This window comes from Magnolia sinica, chromosome 1, assembly GCF_029962835.1.
Source record: "Magnolia sinica isolate HGM2019 chromosome 1, MsV1, whole genome shotgun sequence".
Taxonomy (NCBI): Eukaryota; Viridiplantae; Streptophyta; class Magnoliopsida; order Magnoliales; family Magnoliaceae; genus Magnolia; species Magnolia sinica.
Genome location: NC_080573.1, coordinates 62,415,188 through 62,433,167, shown reverse-complemented (window position 1 = coordinate 62,433,167; position 17,980 = coordinate 62,415,188). Strand labels below are relative to the sequence as shown.

The following is a 17,980-nucleotide window of genomic DNA, read 5'->3' as shown; positions in this document are numbered from 1 at the left end:
AATTGTCACATATTGTAGCTTCTCATAAACCACCTTCGGGACTCGTTTCTCAACCTGTTGAGGTTCCTGCAGTGATAGGATTTAATTGCCAAAGATATTGCATCATGGAGCCATCATGTAGTCTCTGGTTGATACTTAATGCAAGTCAGAAGTTGATGCAAATACCATCATGGATCCATCATTTAGTCTCAGTTTAGTTCATGTAGTCTTCTGTTGTGCAACTGTTGATCTCTGATTTGCTTCCAACAGAAATTGCCTATTGTGAAGGAAAGCAATCTTCCGATTGCCCAATGTGAATGCAGGTATCGTGGCATGTGACGGTTTAATTAGGTTGTACATGGTTTTTGTACCTAATGCATTGAAGAATCTCCCAAACAGCAGGTTCGTTTCCATTCCCTTTTAGCAGCCAAGTGCTTCACTCGTATAATCGCCTTTTAGGACCTTACTGTAAATACATTTGTGAGTACTTTCTCTACTAGCACAAATTCAGTTTAGATATCATCTAGATGGCTTTGCTGGCGTATGTGTGAACTGCAGTTTTTTGTGTAGAACTGACAGCAGTTAGTACTACCAAGCCTGCTCCACAGGTCCAAAGCAGGGTGGGGCTCAATGTGCTGGGGGGTTGCCCTGCCCACTGCCATCCTATACTTTTAGGGCTTTGCCCAGATTTTGAACTGTTTGGGCCAGGCTTATTCAAAATTTTGATTTTACGTGGCCAATTGATAGCATTGTATGCTTTTCAGATAATACTTTTGGAACTAGTTAAAGGTTTCTTTGGTTCAACAAATTTCATGAAATAACAGGAAAATTTTCACCAAATTAGACTGGTTAATCATGAAATATTATGATATTTGGGGCAACCAAATGCACCCTTAGTATTGAATTTTGCAATTTCCTTTGTAGGGAGAAGACCCATCTGGATTTCAAGAAGCTGGATGCATACATGCACAATTTCAAGGGTAGGAGTTTGAGGTAACCACAACAACAACTAGTAGCAGTACTATTTTTGTGGAGCACATGAGAATCACACGTCTCCCAAACTGTTACCATTTTGACCTTATCGCATGATGGGCACCCATGACCGAAAAACTGTACAGATCAGACAATCCTAGCAGTCCCATTGGTGGGCATTTTCTAGTTGCATGTGGACCGTTGCTGAATCTGTTATTGGTCAAAATAGTTGGGCCATAAAGTGCACTATTTCTTAAGAGCCTAAATCCTATGGCTAGTTGAGCACTTACACCATGAAGATGAACTTGCGTTCCTCAGATGTGAGTAGTGACACCATGAGTCATGATGGAGCATCTAAAAATTTCAATTACCATTCATTTCGGTTTGGTGCATTTTGGGCTCGGATAAGGACTTGCTGGATCCAGTATGTGACCAGTGGTTGTTCTTGCTCCCGAGAAATTTCCTTGGTTTGATTGGTCACTTGAGATTCCTGCCCTTGACAATTTCTGTAACTCTGGGGTCTTCTTGGCTCCTGCATGAGATGGCTCTGTTTTTTGTAACATGGATGGGGATAATTTCCACTTACTAAATATGACAACTTGGAGTAAAAGTTTTCAAAATGGTTTCAAATATCTTTCTCACGTGCTTTCATTTAGATGGCTATAGCTCTGATCAGTGGCACAATTGCAGTTGTTGTTGTGGCATTACCTGGTAATCCGAGTTGACTTTTTTCTTTTTCTTTTTTGTTTGATGGAGCGAAGGTCCTGTATGGTTTGATTGGTGAGCTAACAGATTTGATAAACAAAGAGGCCAAGATGAAACCCAAGAATGTGCCTCTCATTGCTGTGGTTTCTTTCTGCTTTTAGTTCACAAAGATTTTGCAATGGATTAAGCCACTGGTGAAGATTCTACTGAAGGATCTGTTTGTGGCTTGCTGAGAAATACTGTTGGCTTTTATATGTTGGTTATATAGAACTTTACTTGCATGAACATTAAATTCCATGTGCTCTCATATTCACAATTGTTAAATTTGAAAATAAATCTAATTCTCAGATTCACAACTACTGGTGAAGGACTTCTTCAGTCAAATAATGTTTTGATTCTAAATTTTTTGTTGGCAAGCAGGGAGATTATTGTCTTGTTCAGCTTCAGGAAGTCATTTGGTGGCCACGTGATTGGAATTAGTTCACAAGACATGGTAAACTTGTTAATTTATTAGAGTTTGTCACGGTTAATTTTTTGCTAACTATTCAAATAATGGTTTCCCTTGCATGAGAGTTTTAGATTCCATGAATATCTTTTCAAGGTGGAGTTTTAGATTCCATGAATATCTTTTCTTGCATAAGAGTTTTAGATTCCATAAATAGTTGTCAATAAGTACATGGAGATGAATGGTGTGTGTAGAGAAGATGTTATCTGTGGCATCAGCCCCTACAATTTCAGCCATCTAGGTCATGCTCGCATCTACGTAACTTTCGATGCCCTGTACAGGTACATCTGTTTGTTTTCATTCCATTTGCTTTTTTTAATTAGGCATTTGCTAATATCTTATCCAACAACACTTGCCATCTTTATACAATATGCTTCATTGGCAACTTAAGACAAAAAAATTTCATTGTAGAGTGGGTTCAACCTTTTCTTTCTTAAAACTTTCTTTTCCATTTGTTCCTGTAATTCAATGGGGTGTTGCATGTTCAGGCCACACATGTTGGATCAGAGAGTGCTCTTTCACAAATTTTCCGCCTTGTTGAATCATCGCAGATGGCCAGAGCTCCTGTGCAAAAGTTTGCCGAACGGATCTCCAAGTACTTTGTGCCTTTTGTAAGTGCATATTATTTTTCATGCCTTTTCCATACATGAATATCTCAGATCCCATATGCACAGCAGCACATGACTTGGCCTAGTTTATCTTATCTATTAACCTGTTTCATGAATTGTGGCCCATCAAATGAGTGGACCCATTCATTCTTCTGTCAAGGCATCTGAAAAATGGGGCCTACCTGATGAACAACTTGGAGTTCTTTAATAATGCTTGTCTGGCATTCCTAGGACTTGGATATTGCAATTGTCAAGGCCACTAACTATGTTGAACAGATGGCAAAAGAAAAACATATGTGCAGTGAGTCCAAGCTTCCTTCAACCATTGTTTAGAAAATCAGTGCTAGGATCTGGCAAGCATCGATTCCACAAATTCATGGATCTATAGCCATGATTATGTATTCTTTCTTTGTGGGTTTTAGGCTGGTCATCTGCTTCTTGTTAAGCCAATGGATGTGGTAGTCTAGGCTCGTGTTTCTTCACAGGTAAGCATGTCTTTTCACCATTGCTACTTCAGAACGATACATACCTATATCATTTGATAGTCTGTCTGGTTATAGTCTCCAGTTTTCAGCACTTTCCCAGTTGCAGGTTTCATCAAAATGGTTGATTGAAGTTTCAGCTTTCTCATTTATAAAGGTCACAAATCAGGACTAGTCATCATCCCTTGTTGTCAAACAACGATAGTTTCTTATGATTTACGATCTGATTTTTGATCTGACTATTAAATATTTTTTCGGAACATTGGTCATATAAACTCTGTTTTGAGTTTGACTCTTATGATATATGTGATTATCTATGTGATTTACTCTTATGATCTTGAACATCCACTCATTTGATTTTCCGTATGTGCTCTCCATCATATTTTAACAATGCTCAAAGACAGGCTACCAAGGATGCTGGTGTTATTGCTGGAATGAATGTAGCCAGGATTATCAATGAACCAACAACCGCAGCCATTGCCTATGATTTGGATAAGAATGGTGGGGAGAAAAACATCCTTGTGTTCAACCTTGGTGGTGGGACATTCGATGTCAGTATCTTGACAATTGATAATGGGATTTTTGAGGTTCTAACCACAAATGGAGACCCATCTTGGAGGTATGACCCTCACTATTTTCCATTGGTTTTCTAGTTTAGTGGATTGAGAATCATTGAATAAAAAACAGTTTAGCATTCTCCATTTCTCATTAGTGAATGCAACTTGATATAAATCACAAAGATAAAGTCATACCAGTTAGGGAGGCTAATCATTGATTTTTCTTACACCTTCGTAAACACAAGTTCTGAGAGAACCTGGCCATGTATGACTAGATGAAAATACAATCAATAAGTCAGCCCCTTTATCCAAATTGATACATAAAACATGCAAGCAATCAAAATCCCGTAGAATTTTAATATGGAATTCCATAAAGAAGCAATGATATGCCAAAATCAAAATAGTTCTGCTTTGATGGCACAAAATTTTCCACAGAAACAGTTATGATTTGTTCTATCTGTATTGGCAAGAGGCCACTGCAGATAAAGATTTGTGCATCAGGTGAGGCCAATGCATGGATGACTTGGGCTCAGCTACATGTACAAAAACATTGCATGGTTTAAAAGAGAAGTTACCTAGGTCCACATTCAACGTGAGTGGACCAGCCTGTTTCTTAGCCAGGTCATCTAAGTTGTGTGACCAACCTGATGCATGGCTTGGGCATCCCTTGTAGCATGTGGGCTTAGTGGAACTGTGACCAACCAGCATATTTTCTAAAGTAATTGTTGTAGGAATAAATATTGAGAAGAATCTCAATGTTGAGAAGAGAACTTTAGGAAATGTAAGGATCAGATTCCAAGCAAAAATATAATTGCAAATGGTCTTCATGTTCCGGCACTACGTGCTTTGGTAGTCATTGAAAAGGAGTCGGGCCGACCAAATTCTTGTTGGGTCGTGCTTCAAAAAGGCTTGAGGTTGTTTACACATGTTTTTGGTCGTGGATCCATCCTGTTGCTACATCCTTTGGATAGATCGACTGGGTCATGGTCGCATTTGTCCTGTTGGAATCTGATTCATTGTTATTCAGTTAGAAGCTTGAGGCAGCTTATTTATGCATATGCATTTCAGATTATAAGATCTTTCTGCTTTTTCCTCCGTAAGGAGTAAGGACACTCATTTCATGTAATGGTTGCATCTAGGTAGCTTGATTTTACAGTAGAATATGGAACAGAATATTTGCCTTTTGATTGACTGGTTTTTATTTTATTCCATGAACAATGTATCTGCTAGATGCATCTAAATGTGAACTAGTTGAAAAAAAATAAAATAAAATAAAATTACACAAAAAAAAGTTGTTTGGAAGCTGATATTTAAACCCAGCCTGATTGATTTGCATACACCTATTCTCCACTTTGGGAATTGGGAAGCTGCTCATGTTTATTTTCTTGCTGTTTAGTCCTGATTCCACTTCCACACCCCCCCCTCCCTAATTCTATTTTTTAATTACTATTTTGCATTGTACGAGGGATGATGATTCAGAGGAGCAAGAGAAAAGCAACGTACTGTTGTGGGTCCAACTGGCTCAGGTATGGCCTCTGCTTTATAAAGGCATGGAAGTGTTGGTTGTCTGCTAATTCATTTATCTATCACATTATTCTTGGTGCTTGCCTTAAGGATCTGTGGATTTTTGCCTTCACATGGACTGAGGTTCATGATCTTGCTTACATACTATAATATTAATTGTAAGGACATGGAAGACATTACTTGCAAAAACATTAGCTCGCTTTGTGAATGTGCCATATGACATTGCAGATGCAACAACGTTAACACAGGCAAGTTCATTTCTCATTTTCTCATTAGCTTCGTACATCTATAAAATCACTCTTTCAACTGTTTGTTGGCATTCTGATTTTTATAGGATTGCATTTTATTTGGTTTGACTCATTGTTGTGAACTTAGCTAGTTGACTTGGGACTCACTCAGAACAGCTATATTCTGAGTTAACTTTCATTTGCATTGACTTGGTATTACTTGGCTGGCTCATGTCAATAGAACTCAGCTGTCATTTGGCTTTCTACTTGAATATCCAGGGCTGATGTCACACCCCAAACTCGAAAATCGGGCTCACAAAATTCTCGATCACTGAATCTGGTGCCGACAGCCCCTTAGTACCCCATTCTCGGCGCCCAGCGTCCATACGCCAAATTCCGATCATGGGATCCTACAAGGAGGATTTTTCAATATACATTTAACTCGTATTAAGTATAACCACAAGTATACCCAAATCACAAAGGTAATATCATCATCACATATCCATTAATATAAACATTTGAATACAATGCTGAAAGGAAAATACATATATCGAAGTCTAAGCTCTACAAGACTGTTGCACGCTCCATGCTCGACAATGCTGCAACCTAACGCTACCTGCACGCATCAATCGTGCATAAGCTTATAAAAAGCTTAGTGAGTGGTGAAAGTGTATGCGCAAGATAAGTGCCGAGTATGCAATACAATATCATAAATCATACAATATCAAAATAGGCGGAAATACTGACAAAATCATGAATCATACGATATCAGAGTAAGCGGAAATATACTGATAAATCCATGAGTGCCATCAGCCGTACCAAGGCTATGCGATGAAAGGCATGAATGCTAACGGCCATATCAATGCAGAAACATGGCAACCCAAAATGTTAAATGTTGCGGATGCAATGCAATATGCGGTGCGAATGAAATGAACAAGCTGGAGTGAATTCAGGATGATAGTACGTAATATCGCAGGCTATGGGGCCCATTACAAGGGACTTCTATCCAAACCAGTCCCATACCTAAATTTAGATAGTCAGACTCAATGTGGTAAACTCCTAATCTTAGGTTAGTCGCGCACCCCAACTAAAATCCTGGCCATTGTAAAGGTACACGTAACAAATAGTTGCGCACCACCAACCCGAGTGAATAGTGAATGAATGAATGAGTATGCAACTCTTACTCAATAAGTCCACATATCAGCATCATACATCTCTAGGATCATCACCGGGGTCTAGTACACTCCAAGCTGGATACCGCCCCAACCGGCCGCATAGCCCATCGAGTGGAAAAGATCTCACTACCCGCCTGCCAGTAGTATACCAATACCTACCCGGCTCATCGATAGCGGACCCATTTGGGAGTTGGTCAAACTCAGCCTAGCTTATGGCCCCCTCACTCGGGCAGATAAGGCCACACCCCATCCCAACCGACACGACACAGTGGGAGATGCGGCCTACTGGTATTCGGCATTCGGGCGCTCATGTATCCACTCGATATAAACGTTGGGGCATCTCATGGCCTCAAAGGTTTAGTGACTTTCACCCACAGACACCTAAAGTGCCCAGATGCTCGAACTAAATATTTTTGGTGTCCCATCTGGCCATCCACAACATGCCTGTGAAGGTTACAGACCTGATGTCACTAAGGCGTACAGTAATCACAATCACACAATGCAAGATGCATGAGTCATGTAGTCTAATCATGCATCAATCCTGCGCATACCGTGCACTCATGTGGGATAACTCCACCTATCAGAGAGTCTCATAAACCATCTGTACTATGGCATATGTAAGGGTCAATCACATCTCACAATAAACATGCAGATGATGCGTATAGGCATGTATCATGATGCTATGATGTCACATACTCATAATCGATATCAATAACTGGCATCAACAATCGGCCTCGACAATGTGGACATTTAACTAACATTGCCCCCAAGGAATGGCCCACATAGAGCCTAACATATAGTGGACCCATGGCCTCACACAAGGACCTAATATACAACACCATGGGCCTCACTCAAGAGCTTAATACACATCACAATGGGCCTCTCACATGGGCCTAATATACATCACAATGGACTCCATTACCTGGCCCTCAAATGCATCAAAATGGGCCTCATCACATAGACCTCATATTCATCACATTAGGCTTTAAACATGGGCTACATATACATCACAATGGGCCTCAACTACGGGTCGCATATATATCATATACGTCTCGACAATCGGCTTTGGCAATCGAGATCGACCTCGACAATCGAAATCAGCCTCGATACTTGGCCTCGACAATCGGAATCGGTCTATAAAATCAACCTCGACAATTGGAATCGACCTCGTAACTTGGCCTCAACAATCGGAATCGGCCTATACAATCGGCCTCGACAAATCGGAATCGGCCTCGACAATTAGAATTGGCCTATACAATCGGCCTCGATAATCAGAATCGACCTATACAATCAGCCTTGACAAATTGGAAACGACCTCGACAATCAGAATCGGCCTTGATAAATTGGAAACGGCCTCGACAATCAGAATCGGCCTTAATACTCGGCCTCAACAATCAGAATCGGCTTATACAATCGGCCTCAAAAAATTGGAGTCGGCCTCGACAATCGAAATCGGCCTCGAACTCGGCCTCGACAATCGAAATCGGCCTATACAATCGGCCTCGACAAATCGGAGTCGGTCTTGATACTCGGCCTTGATAATCGGAATCGTCCTATACAATCGGCCTCAACAAATCGAAATCAGCCTTGATACTTAGCCTCAACAATCGAAATCAGCATATATAATCAGCCTCGACAAATCAGAATCGGTAATTGACCTCGACGCAAGGCGGGGTCCATAGATGGACGGCCGATAATGATGAAGTTGCAGTAAAGACCGCTTTAATTAAAGTAAGAATATGTTAATATGTCCTAGAGGGGGTGAATAGGACTTGTTCAAAATTTTTATGGTTTATTAAAAATCCTATCAAACCTATCTTGAGAAAATATTCATAAATCAAGATTTCTTCAAAGTAACTCTAATGGCTTCCAAGCCAATTAGAGGATTTAATCATAAAACTAATTTAATGATAAATATAATGCAATTCAGAGTTTATGATGGATGTAACTGTGTGTGAGGTGTAATCAAATATGAAAGCATTTAATGAAATCACACAAGTAATCAAAGACAAACATCAATCACAAACACAGTTATTTTTATAGTGGTTCGACTACTTGTCTACTCCACTCCCGGCAGACGCACTCAACCTTTGAGTGTATCAGATTTCACTAAGGAGGTTTCACAATAGGTTCACCTCAAACCAGAGGTTTTAAATCAGGTTCACCTCTAACCAGTATAACCTACACCTAGGCTGACAGTTTATGCTCCCACGAGCAAGGGTCAACACATAGCACCCGATTTTAGGCACACTGACCAAGGATCCACTCAAGGAACCTTACTTGTGTATGCTCCCATGAGCAAGGGTCAACACAACGCACCCAACTTTTAGACCACCTTAGTCAAGGACCTACACAAAGGACCTAACGTTTATGCTCTCCACAGAGCAAGGGTCAACACAACGCACCCAACTTTTAGACCACCTTGGTCAAGGACCTACACAAAGGACCTAACGTTTATGCTCTCCACAGAGCAAGGGTCAACACAAAGCACCCACCATGTACACTCCCACCAGAGGCCTCCTACAAGGGCTTGCAAGGGGTGAGAAACACCTTATATGCAATCCTACAAAGGAATGATCACATGGGTCCTCTGGACTCTAATAACTTACAGATAAGCAAATGAGTCCATTTCAACGCATTGTTGAAGATCTCCTCCTTTGATGAAGAACTTCAGCTTCCTTGATCCGCAACTCAGAAGATGTACCAATACATGGCGACGGGTTGGGTCAAGGTTATAATGGAATCCTACTCTATTTAATATTTTCCTATAAGGGAGATAGATCGATTCCAATCATCTATGCATTCAAGGCATCCCAGCTTAATGATTTGCCATTAAGGTGGTAGCTGAAGGATCCTTGAATGCAGAAGTTTATTCCCCAATCCACTCTATTAAATGTCAATGATGAGGGTGGTTGGAGGATGAACTTCTATGAGAGAAAGGGCTTTGGGTATATGATCTAAGTTTAAACACTCAAAAGCACTCTCTTCTTTCTCTACCAGCAACTAAGGACAAGCTCTCTATAAATAGGCAAAAGGTTCCAACGGATATAAAATGTTCACATTTATGATAGAGTTCGATATCATCGAGAGTATACTCTCGATTTCATCGACTGGCCGCTTGATGACACAAACTAAAATGTCAAATGCTTTTAAAACATTTTACCAGCTGGTCGAGGGAATCGAAACCTGCGTCGATGCCATCGGATTTCAAACTCCGATTTCATTGACACGAGGATCGATTCCTCGACATTTGAAAATGAAAGAGACTTGCCTTTGAAATATTTCAGATCAAAAGGAATGATCGAGGTACACTGGATATCATTGGAATTTGAATATCGATGATATCGATAGCCGTGTCGATGCATCGATAAATCCAAGGATTTTACCAGTGAGCTTGCTGGACAGATTATGTCCATTCTCAATGCCATCGACCAGGCCTCGATATCATCGATATTTTATATATCGATTCTATCGAGTGACCCTCGATCCAAGATAGAACAATCTGAAAATATTGCTAGAAAACAGAGTGTCCAAAACTGATATCATCGAAGTACTTTCAATATCATCAAAATTTGAATTCCAAGGATATCGAGGAGACTTCGATATATCGAGGCTTTTACTATTTTTCTTAGAAAAATAGGGAGACACTCGATGTGCTATCAATTTTATCGAGTCAACTTTGATAGACTCGAGATTCAAAGTTCGATGATATCGATAGGTATATCGATACATCGATAAATCCGTCCAAAAATATATATGGTTGCTGGACATCTTTTGTCCTCATTTTGATGGTATCGATTGGTCATCGAGGACATCGACAACATTATTTGATTATATCAAGCAGTCTCTCGATAAATCGATAGAGGAAGAAAACTTAAAGATTTTTCGCAATTTTGAAAAAAGTTTTCTAACTCAAAAACCCTATGATATTCTAATCAGTTTTAAGGGTTTTAATTACCTGGTGTTTTGGGACATGGGATGTGAGGCTAAGATTTACCTGTGGTGAGTTTGGGCCCACATCCAGTTGAGGCAGACGGTTGATTGATCTTCCTATGGAGCTTCTTTGTCTAGCCAACTCAGCACTTACGCTAATTGACAAACCAGGGCACTTTTAGATGACCAAGTAATATCAATAGGGCCCATTTATTTGGGTTAACCTACTAGAGAATGATGAGAATGGGCCTAACCAGGCCTAAGGAAAGGTCACAATGTGGACATTTAACCATCACTACCCATCAATGTGGACATTTAACCATCATTGCTCCCAAGGAGTGGCCCACATAGAGCCAAACATAACCTCACACAAAGGCCTAATATACATCGCAATGAACCTTAATGAATAGGCTGGAAATATATCACAACGGGCCGCTCATATGGGCCTTAATATATAACAAGTGGGCGGCATCAACGGGCAGCACCAATGGGCCTCAATATATAACAAGTGAGCCGCATCAACGGGCCACACCAATGGGCCTCAATATATCACTTCGGGCCTTATCAAATGTGCCCCAAGTACATCACATCGGGCCATTCCAAATTGGCCTAAAATACATCAAATATGCCATATCAAATGTGCCACTCCAGCTACACCATTCATCCATCTATAGAGATCATTTTAGAGCATTATCCAGACAAATAAATCATATAAAAAGATCATCTAGACCATACCACAAATAATAGCGGTGATAATGATTTCCACTGTTAAATCCTAAAGGACCCACCACAGAAAACCGTGAGAGAAGCCACACCCATCGTTAAAACATTTATAGGACCCGCCGTGATGTATTTTGAGATCCAACCTATTCATTAGTTAACACAAAGATAGATGAAGTGAAAACAAAAATATCAGCTTAATTGGAACTACCGTGGCCCTTAAGAAGTTTTGAATGGTGGATGTCACTGTCCCCACTATTTTCAATGGTGGGGTCCACTGGAACTTCAGATCTGACTCATTCTTTTTCTCATGCCATAAGACGATCTCTCAAAATGGTTGGACGGTATTGATACAGCACATGCATCATGGTGGGTCCCACTGTCCAAGGTCTAGACGGTGTGGATAAGACCCATACATCACGGTGCACTCCACAGCATGTAGTCCACCAGAAATTTGGATCATCCTCACGTCCAGAATGACGGTGAGGAGTACATATATCAAGGTGGGTCCCACACACGTGGCCCACCAGAAATACATATAGATATAAATTATATATATTATATATTATATATAGTACATATCTCAGGTGGGTCCCACGTGGGGCCACCATAATGTATTATAATATAATATTATTATATATTATATCATGATATATATATATATATATAAAAGGAGGCACCAGCGTCCAGCGTTCAGGTACGCTGGACGGACGGCCTGGATTAGACACATGTACAGCTAGCCCCATCACCTGCACGTGTAACACGTGTAGGGTGGGCCCCACATATGAACGGTTGAAATTTAACACGTACCTTAATGATTAGACCCACAAGCTTGCTACCGTTAATATAGCAATAGCTGTAGCCGCTGGAGTCCACGTAGATGGATGGTGGGCCGCTGAATATGTACATCAAGGTGGGTCCCACCCCCACACGTGCCACACATGTGGTGTGGGCCACGTCCAAAGCAGATGGACGGTGTATATATAAAACACAAACATCACGACAGCCCACAGAGTTGCTGATGTTACAGTAGCTATTTAGCTGGTTAAGGTACACCAGCCAATCCTCCCCCATCTCACCATCCACAGATGGACGGTGAGGATAAAATATGAATATCAGGTGCGTCCACGTCAGCGTGGCCCACCAGAGCTCTGAATTAACTGGTATTTGTGGTTTCCTTCATCCAGGCCTGTCTAATACGACGGCCAGGATCAGACACATGTATATATCAAGGTGGATCCCCACCGTTCATTGCTAGACGGTGGAGTCCACACAATCATCAGGTGGGGTCCACAAAGTATGGAAGAGAAGGATAGAGAGAGCGAAAGAGACATCGTGATGGAGGGGAGGGACCCTGCTATTATGGGCCCTCCATTTCTTACAATACATACATCAACATGAGTCCCATCACAAGTGGGCCCTAAATGAAATTCAACGGTGGATCACCCACTAGAAAACACACACCTTTGATGTTCCCAGACTCCTTCCATTGATGCGATCTAGAGCTTCAAGGGGTGTGATTCAACGGTCGAGATCGATTTTGAAGGGTTGGATTGAGTGGTAGGGAGTGGGCCACACAATGCTTCTCTCATGGAGGTTGGGACGTTGGAGTTGCTCTCATGGAGCTTAGGAGAAAAAATGAGAGAGAGATGAGAGAGAGAGAGGTGATGTGAGTGATGGAGTGATGGGGAGAGAGATGGTGAGTGATGGGTGGATGTACTTAGTTGTAAGAGAGAGTTGACTTTAGGCGAGGGGTGGTTGTACTTGACATTGATTGATGAAGTGATGAGATGTGTCGTAGAGATTCCCTCGGTGTTTGTAATGTGCAGCGTTTTCCTCGAACTAAACGCGGGCCCATATCTCCTAGCCCGAGTATCGCCTCAGCGCGTGAGACACTGCGTCGGAACCGCGGCGACGGCGCGGTCGCAATGATACAAGTCTCAAGTCGAGTCGACTTAGATATGCAGGAATTAGCTTAGGCTCGCGTGCAAACATCTGTTAGGGGTCGTGGGTTGCCGTAATTCGACTGGGAGGATCGTAGGAGTATACGGAATAGTACGACTAGGATACGGGTCTTACAGCTGAGGTACAGCACGTTGCACGACTTACCCTGCTATTTTAGTGACTAGGCCTGGTTATTTTAGTGATTTGGCCACATTGCAGCTCTCTCTGTCTCTCTGTCTCTCAGCCTTTTGCATTCTTATGGGACCTTCTTTGTGTTCACGTGCCAAATCCTTTTGGTTCGCCAAGCAGGGCCCATTATTCATACATGTAAGCCTATTTGGATGATCAATATGATGTGCTCTTTGTTGATGGCTGACGCATATAAATGCCACCGGATTGGAAGACCATAGTAGTCCACTTTGGTCAACAATCTAAATCACAAAAGTCATGGGCCGTACATTTATGGAATCTAAGAGGCTTATGCTTTACCCTTTTTGAATTAATGTGTAGCCCATCATATGATTTCCATGAGCAATGCTCCTCACTAAAGTGTCATTTTTACTAACTATATTGTTTTGCAGATTGCATTAGTATACAAACTATATTTGATCGTGGTGTTTCTCTTATCTAGAATGTTTATGTTAAATAACTCTGAGACATGGTTCCTTACTTCTTCAGAAACTGGTACATGATAGCACAACAACATTACTAGTTTGTGTATGAAGCATTACTTTCCATCTGCTGAATTTTACTTTATTGGCCCCTTGAGTACAAATCTCTCAAGTCTAGGAACTACACCAACCATATGGTGTTGGAAAGTAATCTTGTTGATGGGGTTTGTCAAACTAAATTAGGAAAGCCCTGTTTAGTAAAGAGTAGATTTTAATCAATCTCCACCTTTTTTTTGTTTTTTATTCTCTTCCTTTGTATATTTTCTTTTTTTGTTTTTATTCTCTTCCTTTGTACATTTTCTCGCGGTCGTTTTTGGCTTCTGCATTTTGGAATTTTTAAGGATGTCTTTTTTAACAAGGTGCTAGATGTACAATGTTAGATCCTTCACTTGAATTGTACAAGTAGCGGCGGGCATGGCATTGTTCTTCATGATTTGTAGATGAGCAGTTATGGACATAAATCATTATTGAAAGTAAATGTCTTTCATGGTAAGGGAGATTTCTTGTTTCAAAGTTTGTCTAAGGATGTTCATGATGTTTGCTTATTTCATGACTTTGGAAATGCCTTGTATAGATTAGCTTATGTTTTTTTTTTAGATTAATCTCTATTTTGATGGAATGCAATAAACTTCTGTTAATTTATATCCCTTACCCTAAATTTCCCGTTTTTATCAGGGTTTGAAATTGTTCCTAAAATTTCATTCTAAAATCTGACCGTTGGCAACATTAAGAACAGTTTAAAACTATTCTTAAAATATGACTGTTGGCACTAGAACGGTTTAAAACCGTTCCTAAATGACGATTTTGGTGTAGTGCTTGTATGGGGTCCAAAGTGATGTAAGGGTTTTATCCATGTTGTTCATCCCTTTTCTCATATCATTTTACAGCATGATTCAAAAAATGAGGCAAAACGAAGACTTGAGTAGACCATAAAGTGGAGATTGAACGTCCACTATTAAAATTTTCTTGAGAGCTGCAGAAGTTTCGGATCAAGCTGATATTTGTGCTTTCACTCCATTCAGGTCTATGTGGGCTTATGAATAGGCTAGATGGTAAATAAACATCAAGGTAGCCCTTAGAACCCTGTTGGATGGATAATCATCTAAGCGAACGGGATTAAGACATTAGTTGATTCCATCACCTAAATCTGCTCCCAGTACACCCCTCCTTTTCAAGGGATGCGGTTCCTATGAAAGCCTTTCACAGGAAGTGGGACCCACCATGATGTTTGGGAGAAATCCACCCTATTCATCTATTTTTTGAGATTATTTTAAGTCATTTGATAAAAAAATGAAGTGATCCAAAACTCGTATGGGCCACACGAGAGGAAAAATTGGAGAAAGTGTTTCCTACCATTGAAACCTTTCTAAGCTCCACCTTGATGTTTATATGCTGTCCTAATCTCTATAAGGTCATTTCCCCTGAGATGAAGTGAAATCACGAAAAGGTTAAGGCTGATACAAAGCTTTAGTGGCCGCATAAATGTTTTAACATTGGTTATTAAATCTCCATTGTGACCTCTCATTTGGCACACTCAAGTTTTGGAACCACCTCAGTTTTGGTCTCATGTCATGAAATGATCTCGCAAAATGGATGAACGGGTTGGATTTCTCCCAAAAATTTCGGAGTCCAGATCCTCTGTTATAGCCTAACAGGGATCCTCTACTTGTAGCTTTCCTACCGGTCCACGTCATCTTTTATTTTTTAAAAAAAAATAAAGAAAAAATAGTTCCAAAAATATTAACAAAAGAAAAAAGGAAAACAAGAAAAAAGAGAAAATAGAAAAGGAAAGGAAAAATAACATAAAGAAAGAAAGAACAGTCCCTGCATCTTGGGAGAGTGTCTTCTCTCCCAACTCTCCCTCTTCTCTCTCAACTTCTCTCCCAGTTTTCCCTCCTCTCTCCCAATATTTTTGTTTGAAACAGAGAATCCAAGCTCTCTTCATCTCCTAACACTTCTTCTTACTACAGATAGAGGTCCGGACTTGTGCAATGTCGAGGTGATTTGTGCGGTCATGGATGCATGCCAACGTGGAACATGTACGTGTGATCTTAGCCATTCATTAGGTCATTCAAAAGTCCATTGGCCCATAGAATATATAGGATTTAGGGTTGATTTTTGTCCATTTCTCTTTATGGTGACCCCATAGATTTATTCAGTGTATTTTTAAATTTATTTGAAGTGTTTTATGTTAGATGATGGGCCGAGTCTCAATTCAACGTTGGTCAGATGTTCAGGTCAATATCTCAACATGGTTGTGTGGCACTTTGTAACGCCCCGGATTTTAGGGGCCGAGAAGATACTCAACTCCTGAATTCCTGAGTGCCACTTATGCCTTACGGTGTTTCAAAATATACATAACTTGTTTATTTCATAAGCAATGGAGAAGTTTAGTGGATCGTGCAACATAAATCAAGACCAATATAATAAGATCATGTGTAACTAATATGGGATATATATATATATAGCAGAAGAGATAATGTAAATAAACGTAAGGGACCGTGTCCCACAAAATATATAATCTAAAAGATGTGCAAAACCCTACCCTGTGGCCCCATCACTAGTCCTAGGACGGCCTATGGTAATCTGCCTAAAAGGTAAAAGTAGGAGAGCTCCTCCTCCAAGTCTATACTCACCTCATCCAGCGCGTCGAGCTCTATGACACCCGCTTCTAAGATAGGGTCTAGTTAGTGTTTTAAAACACTATCCCAGAGTGGGAGTGAGTGATCAACTTAATGGGTTCCATTAGCAATAAGTAACGCATATTATCAAACACATAGACAAAGTTAGTGAAAAGAAATCATTCATAGAATCCTAACTACTCTTATTAATGCATATGCATGGTTTTATGATATGATGCATGCCCTTACTTCCAACACTCCCTCGAGCGACACCATTTAACGATCACAATGCCAAACACTCCCTTAATGTGACCTCGACTGCCGAGTCGTAAACCTAACTAATGCAATGTAATGGTGAGATGTTAGTTGTGTTGCTTAATTACGTTCATTCATCCAGCAGTTTAGGAAAATTGGAACACCCTGACCGAACTATGCCCTATCCACGGCCCTAATGGTCGTGGTAATCTTGTTCTTGCGATCCTTAATTCGTTTGGGTTTATCACTCCCAATAATAAAGGTAACATACGAAGGTAATTGTGAGGAAGTGTCCTTGCTCGCGGTCACTACGGGGAGGTTCGTCACCCCAGCGTAGGCCAACAGCTCAGGCATAGTGTCCCATACTACCATGCTTGGCTCACGAGACTTGTGAGCCGCAACTAGTGGGTTATCAGTGAGCACAAATGGATGCAGGGTGTCTCATGTTCAAGCAGGCATGTACAAACGTGGTTAACGAACATGGTGGCAAGCTGGTGAGCCAATTTGACCCCTCTAGACGAAGTACGAGTAGTACGTGTATTCCCTGGGGTTGTCCCAGTGGCCCCCTGGCCCATCTTGTCATAGAGCAGGTGCCCTATGGTCAGATGAAGAGTGGTTCTAAGTTTGGTGGCAAAAGGATGAGTCAATTGATCGCAGGGGCCCAATTTGCGATTAACAGTCACCGATGTTCGATCAGGGCCCCTGTTATATGGATATGAGCAGAAAAATATCTTTAACTCATGCCTCGAGTTTGGTTATGATCTAATGGTCAGAAAGTCACAACTTCACGAAAAGAGTGGAAGGTCTATTTCACTTAAGTTTTTAAATTTCAGCCTAGGGGATTCACGTGTTTCAAGCACTTGGCTTCTGGCCCAAGTTGTGCAATTTTAGATATTATCTTGATTCGCCACCCACAGACGTTATTTTATAATTTCGGAGCTAGTGGGCCACCAACGAGTGGTCTGAAGCTTGTTCGGATAATCAAGGCATTTTTTGAATGAATTAGGTAGGGATATTTCTTAGGCACAGTCTTTAGGGTCTGGATTAACTAATCTCAGTGTGGTCTATTCAAAATTAGCGAAAATGATGATTTGGACATGAT

General features: G+C 40.7%; 1 protein-coding gene across 3 annotated transcripts; it reads left to right on the top strand.

The window, feature by feature from the left end:
* Positions 1 to 208: 208 nt before the first annotated feature.
* On the top strand, positions 209 to 4,150 carry LOC131245924 (uncharacterized). Of its 3 annotated transcripts, XM_058245879.1 has the most exons (7): positions 209 to 381; positions 904 to 972; positions 2,077 to 2,149; positions 2,650 to 2,772; positions 3,001 to 3,070; positions 3,192 to 3,254; positions 3,652 to 4,150. In XM_058245879.1, exons 1-6 carry the CDS (start codon positions 338 to 340, stop codon positions 3,212 to 3,214), a joined length of 402 nt encoding a protein of 133 aa, XP_058101862.1. In that variant the 5' UTR covers positions 209 to 337; the 3' UTR covers positions 3,215 to 3,254; positions 3,652 to 4,150. The 3 variants fall into 3 exon arrangements, with proteins under 3 accessions (XP_058101862.1, XP_058101801.1, XP_058101721.1); XM_058245818.1 differs by lacking the exons at positions 209 to 381; positions 904 to 972; positions 2,077 to 2,149; positions 3,001 to 3,070; positions 3,192 to 3,254 and adding an exon at positions 2,326 to 2,442 and having other exon boundaries at positions 2,713 to 2,772; XM_058245738.1 differs by lacking the exons at positions 209 to 381; positions 904 to 972; positions 2,077 to 2,149; positions 3,001 to 3,070; positions 3,192 to 3,254 and adding an exon at positions 2,330 to 2,442.
* Positions 4,151 to 17,980: the final 13,830 nt, after the last annotated feature.